The following is a 12,608-nucleotide window of genomic DNA, read 5'->3' on the forward strand; positions in this document are numbered from 1 at the left end:
ACAAACTCTTAGCTTTACAGTGAATCTGTAAGTACAGCCAAGAGGATTCATTTATAGACAGATTAACTAAAATGATCAAAGAGTAAAGAACACTAATAAAGGTAAGAAGAAAATCAACTCAGCAATTACATTATACCACTAGATGTCATGCTTTATTCTTAATCACTTCAAATAAAAAATGAATAACAACCTAAACAGATTGTTAAGCTACTCAACACTGACCATGGAATCATACTAGCATAAAAAAGACACCTAACTCAGAGGACGTACTGGTGTTTTGTTTACACATAACAGACAATGTAGGAAAGAACTAATTTTAAATTGAATCTTTAAACACTTGGTTACTAGCAGAAACATAATTTGTTCTATTTCTTTAGGTTAATCTACAAAAATACCAAAGACAACAAAGTTTGACAGGTGTAAAATTGTATTTTTGCACTGACAAGGTGATTCCTAAAGAGCTATTACCCCAAATCTGTTAATCAAAAACATATCATACCTTGGCATGGGGGGCAGAGATTCCTTAAAGGAATGTGATAAAACCAGAAAAATGTAGGACAAAAGAAAAAGTGGCACACCTACAGCATAATGAACAGAATGCGAAAATCATGTCCTTCAGAAATTGGAAACAATCCAGCAAAGACTTGACACACGACCTGAGAGATTTATCTGGCACATCTTCAGTTGATCCATCTACTGTTCACTGAAGCCTAATGAGAAATGGTTTCAGTGGAAGGGTGGCTACCTAGAAGCCATTCTTAAGGGAAAAAAACAGGGAGAAAAGGCTGATGTATGCCAAATTACACAAGAATTGTACAGAATATCAGTGGATAAAAGGTCTCCTTGAGTGATGAACCCAAATCTGAAATTGGTTGGAATCACGCTCGAAATGTATGGAGGAGGTCAGGAGAGAGGTACAGCAGAAAAAACAGAAAGTACTGTGAGATTTTGATCCGTCATGCAATACCACCTGGAAAACACCTGACTGACAAAGGTTTCATTTTTCACCATGATAGCGATTCCAAACCCACTGCCAATGGAGTAAAAGTGTACTTGGACAGAAAAAGCACACACAATGGCACACCATCAGTCACTACATGGTCTCCCCAGAGTGTGCACCTCAGCATTACTGAAGCGGCGTGGGATCATCTTGACAAAGAATAGAACAAAAAGCAGCCAACATCCAAAGTAGAGCTTTGGGTGTCCTTCAAGACACCTGGACACTACTTAAAGAAATGACAAGAAAGCTTGCCTAAAAGAGTTCTGGCTGTGTTAAGAATAAAGGTGGTCATACCAAGTATTGACTTTGAAGCTAGTTAGAATTGTACACACAGTTTTTTCAACTATATTCCCATGTATGTTTAATAAATCACTGTACCTATTTCAGGTTTACCTGGCAAAATGTAAAGAGATGAGAGGTGGCTCAAGCCACCGCTCAAGCCCTTTACATAGGATTATATCAGCATAATGACTACCAGAAAATGTATGTCTTAGCAAGACATACAAAAACATTAAAAGCAACCCTTGATTAACAGACTACTAGCAAATACTGTCTGAAAATATGAAAGCTTGCATTACTTCAAACATATCTTCAGCAGACAGGTTGAATTTGGCCACTACCTAAAGCTACTGATCCTCCCAGTGAGGCAATAAATCATATCCAAGATTACATTTTACACCCTGGTGCCAGACAGAATTCCCTCAGTCTAAAATATGGCCTCCAGCTAAATGATATATTAGTATTTGAGGAATCTCTTCAGTTAAAGGAGTTTGCATCAGATTTCATGAACATAACCACAGTGTTATCTTAGACACAGGCTGACAACAAAGGGACAAATCAAACTGCCTTATAAGGTGAACATCTTTCCAGAACTGGCTAGCGTGCCACATTGGTTAGCTTCCGTGACCCTGTCAAGCCTAAGAAATCCTTCACTAATCCCACCCCTCCTTCCCATCCCCCCGGTCAATCTGACAGGTCACCTGTATTAGATCCTCAGCCTACCGCTGCCTCTTATGTACTTTTAAAGCTCTTTTAATTTGTTTCTATTTGTTTTTTTGGAGTGGGAAGAATAATCCTTTAGTCTCTCAAGGCATCCGAATGTCTTTTTTCCTGAGATCCCCTCGATGTGAGCATTTTGGGTGCATTCAGTGACATCATGCGACGACTTCTGTGCCTGCATGCATTCCTATGCTGCCTCACTATGGCTCATCCGTTCTGTCCATCCCAATGTACCTGTGTTTTTCATGGACGCACCGATGGAACGGGAACCAGGTAAATAATACTTTGTGGATACATAAACTGTACGTGGCACATTTTGAAAATCTAAAAATGAAGGACAATTTTTCAATTTATGAAGAGTTTACGTAGCCTGCGAGTGTCTCTAATTAGGTCATCTTGTGAAAGGATAGTACTTTTTACTTGTAAGAACTTAAATTAACTATATGCCACCTTCAGTGCTCTTATTCTAAATAAGTAAATGTATAGCAGAACGTTATATGTTCATGGGGATCATTTACATGCGTACTTATGGTATATGTAAAAACCACCCCCAAAAATCCTAACTGGATAACCAGCAACCAAAAAAGATAAAGTCTTATATTTACTATGCGCTAAGAAAAGCAACTGTTTCTCAAGCATTTAATTTAATTAACTCTTCGCAGTGCAAAATGTGCAGGCCGTATTGATCCGTAATAACATAATGTATGTTACCTGGCATAGCACCGAACTATTTATAGGGCTACCTGAGAAAGACCTAATGACCCCCAGCATAATTAGTCCTATTAGTACTATACCAATAGTAGATAAAAAAAAGTTAATTGTGGAAGAATCACTTTGTATATACGGATAGATGACAAAAATCAGATATTAGTCAACCTCATGCTTCCCAAACTATTGAAATGCACCTTACTACTGATTTTACAAGTCTCTCAAACTCCACTGAAGTTATGGAACATCATTCCTCTAAAATATATTGCCTCAGATATAGTTTGGTGCTTTGTTTAATTAGGTCAAGAATTGATGACTAGAAAGGCCATGCACTGCACAATTCCCATCAATTCACTGACTGATGCATGTGAGGAAGTCAAGCTCACAGGACAAATCATAGAATGACTGCTAAAAGAAGGCTATAATAAGAAACAGCTATGTATTCATTTGTCATAACAACTCCTTCTAAGGGAGGCTAGTACAGGATAACACAGCCAAAAGATCCTCTCACTGTACAGACAAAGAGTTATGGTTTTTCCTTGAATACGTCACCTGTCCTTATATCCATGACTACAATTGATTGCAAGATTTCCACCAAGTTTACCAAGTCTCCTTGGTAACTACAATTATGTCAATTAAAGCATCATACATTGTGATATAGTGTAGATTGTTAGAACTGGTGTATGTATGAACAAATCAAGGGATGTATACCAGTGTTACACCTATTTGAAAGATCAGTGTTTCCTTAAAACATCTGTATCTGTATTACTCTTCTTAAAACAGGCATTAGCTGTTAATAGGAGGAGATCATAGAGATGAGATAAATCTCACATGAGATAAATTTCTGTCTTTGATTTTCAGATCTGTACTGTGCAATGACCCAGACATGTCTGACATCCCCGTCAATGTCCCCGTGGACACAGTCAAACTTCGTATTGAAAAAACTGCAGTACGGCGAATCCCAACAGAAGCTTTTTACTACTTGGTGGATCTACGATACCTCTGGATTACCTATAATTCCATAACCTCAGTGGATACTGGAAGTTTCTACAACCTAAAAGTGCTCCACGAGCTGAGACTGGATGGAAATATGATCTCAATGTTTCCATGGGAATCTCTCAAAGAGATGCCAATGCTGAAGACACTGGATCTTCACAACAACAGAATTAATAATGTTCCCACCGAGGCAATTCCTTACCTCCGCAACATTACCTACTTGGATCTATCCAGCAACAAATTAACCACCCTGCCCTCTGAGCTCATGGACATATGGCCACCATTTAATGGTCTACCTGTATCTTCTAATGCCTCCCAGAAAGTAGTATTAGGTAAGAATAAAATGCTCTGTCTGACTTGGTTTGTAGGACACTTTTCGGGTTATTTGTAATTACTCCAGGAACTTCTTTCTATCACCTGTTAATCTAGCCAGATTTGTTCTCACTGAGCAGTAGTGTCTGCCAGGAAAAAGTCAAATGAGCTTAATTTAAGCAGTGGCAGAGCTTACATTAAATGTACATTATTGCCTGATTAACTGCAAAATAATTAACACAATACAAGTGCATGTGTGTAGAAAGAATCAAAGAGAGAAAAGAAAAGAAAGAAAGAAAAACAAAGTAAGAAAGTTGAATTAATTTGATCACTCTATGGAAAAAAAACTACTTGTAGTATAATCTGTGATGCATATCAAGTTGTTAAAGATAGACTAAAGCCAAACCCCTTAATGTGTTTATGGGCTGTTTCCCTGCCTTTAGCGGTGCTGTAGTTTACTTGTCAGGAACAAGTTTAGACCTGTGTTGTCTGGGTCAAAGCCCAGAGTTCAGATTAATAATCCCTGGCCTTGTTTTAACTGTGGTTAAGTCTGAACCGTTTGTCTTCTAGAAACCACCCGTGTCAGAGCTTTAACCTGAAGATTCACATTCACAAGTTCAGACACAGTGCACACAAGGCTTAACTGAAGTTTTAAACTTCAGGTTTCAGGTTTATATTCAACAAAAAGTTTAGAAATATTGGAATAACATAAATAATTTCAGACCGTTTTAATGTATGTTATTTGAAATAAATGTTGGATCAATTTACTTACTTACACTAGAAAAACTGGCTACTGACAGAAAAAAATAACCCCACATGAAATTGGAAAACAGACAGTCCAACCTGGTAATGCCAAATATCAAAAGACATGAAACTAACAACGTAACACTATGAAAGTACGTAAACACAAATTCAACTGAGCCATCAGATATGTGGCAGTGCTAATAATTGTGCAAAATCACACGCTGTTTATTTTTTATTTAGTCTTTTCTTCTTTTGTATGCAAGTGAATGAATGTCTCTTGTACCTTCGGAGCACTGACAGTCTGAGGTTAGGGCCAGAAAGTTTATCCATGCCAGAAGAGCCCCTGTGTACCTGAAGGAAATACAGGATTAAGTGACAGGAAAAAAATGGGCCATGCACAGGAGGAGAACTTCTTTAGTGTATCATAAAAGTACTTTCTGTTAATATTAAATAGGAGCTAAGCTAAACTTTATTATTTTGAATTAAATGCCAACTACACACAGACTTTCAGAATGTCATTAATGATGAATTGTTATCAACAACTTTATTTTCAATATGCAATAAATGTGAAATTTACACAAAAGTCTGTAGTTCTCTTAAGCTGGATTACAACTATGATTTAAGTGATTGCTCGATATTTGTGCTAACACACCAAGCTAATGGAAAAAGTACGCTACCACAAACCGGAGGAAGGGCAAGCACAGCTTAGGTACTTTGCCACTGTTAAGACAAACTAATCTGCTTAATGGGCTTTAGTATCCATTGGTACATGTGCTCACCTATTGTGTGCACCAGGTGTTTACAGTGAGCTGTAAAGTAAACTTCATTACTCGCTTATGAAATGCTTCCTTCCACAGTTCAATTATTATGCCTAAATTAAGACTTTAAAGCCAAAAAGAGAACTAAAAATACAAACGCATTGTAGGCTGATGAATAGCATCAGTGTAATTTGTAGTTTTCTTTATAACACCATACTCGCTGCAGCTCTTTGAAAAGTATTGCTAGAGCTCAATGTGGACTTCTAAAGACTTCTCATAAATGTGACTTTATTATCTTTTGCCCTTTCACTGCTAGAATACCATCTCCACTTTTCTTAATGTTGAAACTGACAAAATCATATGTATCCTTTTTTCTTTTCTTCTTAAGGCCTCCAGGATAATCCATGGTTCTGTGACTGTAAAATCTCCAAGATGATTGAGATTTCCAAAATGGCTGAGACACCAGTAATTTTGATGGATCTATTTTTGACCTGTGCTGGACCAGAAAATCTTTCAGGTGTTCTTTTTCAGCATGCTGAACTTGAAAACTGCGTAAAACCATCAGTGATGACATCTGCAACCAAGATCACATCTCCTTTGGGCAGCAATGTTCTCCTACGATGTGATGCTTCAGGCTTTCCAACACCAACACTTTACTGGGCTAAATCTGATGGCTCACCAGTCAGTAACACAGGTAAATATTAAAGCTCTAGGAAATCATAATTTATCCTGTTTTTACGGTTTGGGCATTTTAGCTGCCTTGAGCCTCATTCAAAGCTTCACAGTGATATATGACATATAGCTATTTCTGCTTTTGTTCCAATCTACAGTCCAGGAGTCACCTGGAGATGGCATCAGATGGTCCATCATGAGCTTGCATGGGATACTGTACAAGGATGCTGGTAACTACAGCTGCAAAGCTAAGAATGTCGCCGGCAGTGTGGAAGCCACCATTTCTCTCACTGTTGCTGGTACCATTGGCACTACTGTCCCCCCACAAAGACCTGGCATTGACACTGGGCCAAGCAGTGTGGGCACAACAATAGTTCCACCAACATTCATTCCTGACTCATTTATGTCGACGGTTCTCCCAAGAGCATCAACAATTGCTTTTTATAGAAAGTTAAAGCCTACCCCTAGCAATGGTTTACAAAAATCTAAAGTTAAGCAAGCAAAAAATGAGCAAGGAAGCAACGTGACAAAGCTTGCAGCCGATGAAAAAAGCAAGAAAAGCGATACATCAAAGTCTATTAGGGACCTAAAGATTGTTGAGGAAACAGCTGACAGTGCAGTGTTGCTCTGGACTGCAGATGGGTTACCAAATGATGCTCCACTTACAGTGGTATATTCACCCTATGGTGAGGATGACACTAAAAGGACAGTGGAGACTAATGCTGGCAGTGGAAAAGTACTCCTAGATGGACTGTCGTCTGGGATGAGGTATTCAGTTTGCCTTGTAGCAAAAGGTGCTGCTGCTGGAAAAGATCCCTGTATTGATTTTTACACACTGGACAATGTCGAGGATGGTGGGCAAAACCAACTTTTCATCATCATAAGTGGCATTGCCTGTGCTTTGGTTTTACCTCTTATTATCCTGCTGCTCTACAAGATTCTCGCTCTTTATTGCAAGGGACACAACACCGGATTGAATGAAGAGGACCTTGAAAAAGAAAGCTATGTCAAGTTTGAGACAATATCAATGAAACAAAGAAATCTGAACTCTCACCCAACTGAGCTTTGGGCAAGGAGACCAACTAATGAATCAGAGCGAATGCTCCTGTGTTCCAGATCAAGCATAGACTCCCAAATGACCTATAAAAGTGACAGTTCTCGGTCTGAATATCTCTGCTAAAGCAGGAAGCCATGGTAAATGTTCACGCACCATGGTAGTACCACATTATATGAGATACTCTTTACACGCCTTTTGTGACATTGATAAAAATTATCAGCTATATAATTGTTCATAAATATATATTCATTTAATTACATCTGCTCTGGATCAGAGAATTAAACCACCACCATAAGAAAAGTCTTACTACTTGGTAGTCAGGTAACTTTCCATTGCAGTTATTTTGTGCTAACAAGACCAGCTCCCAAGTTAAACTAGTTAAACTAGTTAAACTAATGGGAAAGAAAAAAAATTGCATGAATCATTGCATGTATATTTTAACAATTTAAAAGTTTGGTAACTGCCCTAAAACTACATTGTTTTTCTCAAAGATAAACCTTCAAGTGAACTTTCCTGAATCTCAATTGTACAGTTGCATGGACTGACTTGATTTTAAGTGGTTCGGCTCTTGTAAAGTAGATTATTTGGGGGCAGGATATGTGCCAAACAAACATTTTTTTGCCATTACTATTTAAATTCAGGATTTTTTAAGTGGTCTGTCACTCCTTTGCAACAGCTCTGGTTATGAATTTATTTTGAAAGGCTTTAGCATAGTTAAAGAACCTTCCCCAGACAATATATTTATGATTTCCTTATTTTTAAAGCCTTATATAACAAAATAAATTAAATGTCACTACAGCACAACACATGGTTATAAATGATATCATACAAGTATTTAGCTCTATATGATCTTTGATGTCTTTTTTGATGCCAAAGTTGCAAAGTGTCAGGTATGAATATTGTGATAGTGTCAGAGAAAAGCCCAGATTTTTCCATAACATTTCCATGATCATGTTGGCTTTAAACATTAAGCCAAACGTTGCCTTTATAGAAAAGTACTGTCAGTGTGTTTGTACATAACGGACTCATTAATATTGCCACTTTATATGACATGATGTATGTATCTAATTGTCTATATATGCACTGTGCATTTGTTTTTAATAAACAGAACAACTGTAGAATTATAAGTTGGACATATTACTACACTATATGATCTGCGTAGATAGGTGTAAAATTTTCACATGAAGAACGCATCTCAAAGCAATTTTCCAAAACCTAACAAACTGGTTGTTGATGGATTTTAATACATTTGCTTTAAATTACTATATGTAACAATATATGTCTGTATGGTATGCTTAGTGCACATTTTTAAAAAGTTTAGAAAGACATTTTAAATGTGATAATTCAATTATCAACAGGCCGAGGTAGATTTCTTTGACAAAATCAACAGGTCACAGCTGCCATTTACTCTGATCTGAACAGTCACTGGATTAAATCCTGTTTTTCTACGATACTTCTACGTTACCAGAAATAGGAGGTAGCAGAATTATAGCCTGTTTACTGCAGATGTACTGCAAATGTCAGCACTATGTCCAGGCATATTATACTCATGAATAGGCTTTTTGTGTAGGTGTGTAAAAATTATTATATGTGTTGTGGGGTCTGGTAAACGTAGAGGCATACAATGAGTGGCACCTGAACACACAATATCCTGCACCGGCTGCATGAATGTCTTCAGAAACTCAGGATGTCTTCTTGAATCAATGATTCAGAGATTAAATCCTTTGCAACTCCATCCTTACCTGGCACAGGTGATAAGGCAACATCAGGTAAGCTGGCAATTGATTTGCCTTCACCACTGGAAAAGCAGGTTTTACCACTGGACTGTTAAAACTGATGTATAGCATAAGCACTAACTTCAGGGCATTCACACTCCTCAGCCACACTGAAGGAGAGAGTCCACCTGCTAGTAACTTCTGATAAGGGAGAAATAAAATTATTTTGGCCCATAGATAACTGAATCAGCTCTTTACCCTCTCAGAGATGTGTGAAAGTGCATGGGTGTTTGCCCAACCACTCTACATGTGCTTTATGAACTTAAAGAAGGGATATGACTATGTGCAGAGTGGGTGGGGTGTCCTGGGGTGGGTATTTTTGGTGTATGAGCTATTTGTTGCATTGTTATGGACTACTACAACAGTTTCTATACCATTTTAGTGAGAGTATGTTTTTTCTTTTCAAGTACAAGTCGAATCTGTTCCTGGTGGGAGTTGGAATCTGCCAGGGCTACACTTTGTCACAGATTCTTTTCATAACATTTATGAACTTTTACAGAATATCTAGGAGTAGCCAAATTATGGATGCATTTCTCTTTGGCGGCCTCGGGATAACCTATTTGCTTTTTGCGGAAGATTTGGTTCTTTGGTTCATAACTTTTATGGACAGAATTTTTAGGCACAGCCAAGTAGTGGAAGATATCTAGTGTGTGGCCTCAGGATCAACGCTTTGCTTTTTGGAGAGGATGTGATCCTGATGGATTTATCAAACAGTGAACTGTAGCTCATACTGGGGTTGCTTGCAGTCTAGCATGAAGGAGCAGGGAAGAGAATTAGTACCTCGAGGAAAAGGCTGAAATACCCATTTGGGTTGAAGTTACTGCCCCAAGTGGGAAAACACCACAAAACTCCCATTTGTTTAAAGAGGATTCAATTCTAGAATCATTTAAAGAGTCTTGGAGCATGGCTCCAGTGTTCTGCCAGTAATTTGCTTTATAGACACAATGTTTGATAGTGTGTCTTCTCCTAGTACAGTGTCTCACAATGTATTAGACTAGGGTTTGATAAAGGGGCAATATATGCTGATAAAACGTGGCTAATATTGTAACTGTAGCCAATAACCAACTCTAGATTTTTACATTTTCTGTCAGATTTAAACCAAAAAAAAAAAAGTAATATCTCCCAGTTCTTGAATCCCAATATATCTTCTAAACTTAGTGTGTTACAAAAGACTGTCATTATGATAATTACTCCTTGAGGGTTTTGTTTTCAGCTCTTAGTGAAGATGCTTGCTTTTGTAAAGTTTTTAGTAACTTTGGAGGTTGAAATCCAAATTAGCAGCTGCAATAAGTGTTCATTAGGCTACATTAGGCTAATGCAAGGAAGAATTTTCTCGCCAAGAACAATGGACACATTACATCTAACTGTACAGTAAGGCCAGAAGAAAGAGGATTGCCATATTGTTGCTCAGAAGAAGAAGATTTTGGTTCCTATTTTGCAGTTATGTTATTATTAACATGATTATGCTAGTATGAAAGCAAACACAAGCATCTGAGCTTTTGTTTAGCTCCCTACATCATGTACTTCTAGAGGTTTCACTGCAGTATTTTTATAACTTTTTGTCAGATGTAAAACTTCCAGTCACTCCCATTTGTTTTGTTTTTTTTGTGTGTTTTTTTTATATTTTATTTTTTATATTTATTTTTACTTTTTATTTCTTTCTTTATGTATGTAATAGAGCTGCCCTTATGAAGGCCATGCTTTTGCATGCAATACACAAACTACTTCACCACCAGATTGATCCTGTGTAACTGACACAGAATTACCAAAAAACAAAACACGAGCAGATGCAGCAGCGATGTTAACATGTAGTAACACACTATAGTTCTCTTTTTCTGGCAACATAAATATGTATTGCAGAAAGGGAATTGGAATTTTCTGGAACACTACTATGGTGTGGATGTAACCAGCATAATCTGTGATGTCAGCTGTGCTTCTGTCATTGACATAGCTTTTTTTTTTTTTCACAAGCAAAATGAATACATGGTTGACTAGAACAGGCAAAGGTTTTAATGACAGCTGTCAGAGTAAGGCAAAAAGGCTGAGAGCACACAGCTGAAAAAACAGACAAAACAAAAAGATGAATCAAGAGATCAATAAAGACGTGACATCGGGGACGTCTTTAGTTTCGTTATAGGTGCTATTTACCTGAGGTGCTTGAAAAAACAACAACATTGAGACAGACCAACTGAATGTGACATGCACAAAAATACTGAAAATTGTTGACAAGGTTTCCTGATGGCTCAGGTGAACAGGAATAAATCAGACCGTGGAAACAAATAAGCCAATAATAAGGGTGCCAAAAAGGGCCGTGTTATGGTGAAGGAATATTTATAAGATCCAGGACATCTGCTACTCCCCTTTCCATCAGGAGGAAAATGCTAAATATGGTGCAGGAGTACAAATAGGAAAGGACTAGGCCAAACTACCTGCAGCCCTCTTCAGGAGGCAACTGTATTTCCTGTGGAAGCCCCACTCCTTTAAAGTATGTGACAGTAATAAACTTATTCAGGGCAGCTCACTGAGGGTGGTGTTAGGCCATCTACATGCTGTGACTCAGAAGAGGCTGTTGCAAATCTTCCAATATCTCCCAACATCTACACAGTGTTCTGGCCACCCAATTAGCCATAGACTAAGAATGAATAAATCTTTTATTGAATGTCACAAGAGATGCTTCCTCACTGTGTCCATGCAGTTACTTAATCACACTTAATCAATTCTTTTTTCATTGCATTATGACTGAAACTAAAACGACATGTTTTTTCAATGTTTTTAGTTTTACAATTTACAAAAGAATCTCCCTGTGGGAATAAAAAAATCATTTTATTCTCGTCTTCAGAACTGGCAACATTTATCTTACAGAAGCAGGAGTTAGTTTTTAATACAGCTATAATAGCCACACTCTCACCGTGTCCCAGATACTGTTTCTACTTGATGATTCATAGCTATGTGTCACTGTCATCCAACACACTGTCACCTGAAGAGTAATTATGAACATTAGACTTTTATTCTTACCTCCCAGGGTGAAACTGTGGGAAAAGGTCAGTGCCCTTCAGTGTGTTTGTCTGGGGACAAGGCAACTTTCTCAGCATTATAAATCATACTGCTGCTCTTTAGTGAGGACGTTGTTCCTGACAATGTCCTAGTCATGCTGGGTATGAATAGAGGTTGTAGTTCCTGGCCTCTGTTAATTGTCATGCTGGGCAAGAGGAGGACAAACAATTTAAGGATAATCTGCTCTACTCTTCCACCGTTCTCTATAAATTACTCATTCTGCTCATTCCTTCTGGGAGCCAGAAGAACTTCGAGAGATGACAGTATAACACACTGACTCTTCATTCACACACACAGGACACAAAACAGAGGACCTACTGTGTACCTACTGTGTACTGCATGTGTAAATTACACTCGTACTGTATGTATGCCATTTAAGAATGACTCAAAAATACTCAAGGTTCATTTAGTTCCTTAATAAATGACAAATTCAGTATTGTAAGATTCTGTCTGACAACTTTCCATGCAACATCTGTCTCCTTGTCTCTGCCTACCTCCATCTTAAACAGATATCTATCTACATTCACAAAGCA

At 37.8% G+C, this 12,608-nt stretch overlaps 1 protein-coding gene across 1 annotated transcript; it reads left to right on the top strand.

Annotated features, from left to right (window-relative positions):
- The first annotated feature begins 1,943 nt into the window (after window positions 1-1,943).
- Window positions 1,944-8,373, top strand: lrit3a (info leucine-rich repeat, immunoglobulin-like and transmembrane domains 3a). The gene is made up of 4 exons (XM_005919423.2): window positions 1,944-2,272; window positions 3,569-4,035; window positions 5,906-6,211; window positions 6,348-8,373. The coding sequence occupies exons 1-4, from the start codon at window positions 2,157-2,159 to the stop codon at window positions 7,367-7,369; spliced, it is 1,911 nt and encodes a 636-aa protein (XP_005919485.1). The 5' UTR covers window positions 1,944-2,156; the 3' UTR covers window positions 7,370-8,373.
- Window positions 8,374-12,608: the final 4,235 nt, after the last annotated feature.

This window comes from Haplochromis burtoni, unplaced genomic scaffold, assembly GCF_018398535.1.
Source record: "Haplochromis burtoni strain Fernald_Lab_line unplaced genomic scaffold, NCSU_Asbu1 Contig_33, whole genome shotgun sequence".
NCBI classification, from domain to species: domain Eukaryota; kingdom Metazoa; phylum Chordata; class Actinopteri; order Cichliformes; family Cichlidae; genus Haplochromis; species Haplochromis burtoni.

What these genes read in the sequence shown, in the direction of transcription:
- lrit3a (XM_005919423.2), top strand. Translation starts at nt 2,157, where the DNA reads ATGCGACGACTTCTGTGCCTGCATGCATTCCTATGCTGCCTCACTATG. An exon ending in ACCGATGGAACGGGAACCAG is followed by an intron (nt 2,273 to 3,568) that starts GTAAATAATACT and finishes TTTGATTTTCAG; the next exon opens with ATCTGTACTGTGCAATGACC. An exon ending in CTCCCAGAAAGTAGTATTAG is followed by an intron (nt 4,036 to 5,905) that starts GTAAGAATAAAA and finishes TTTCTTCTTAAG; the next exon opens with GCCTCCAGGATAATCCATGG.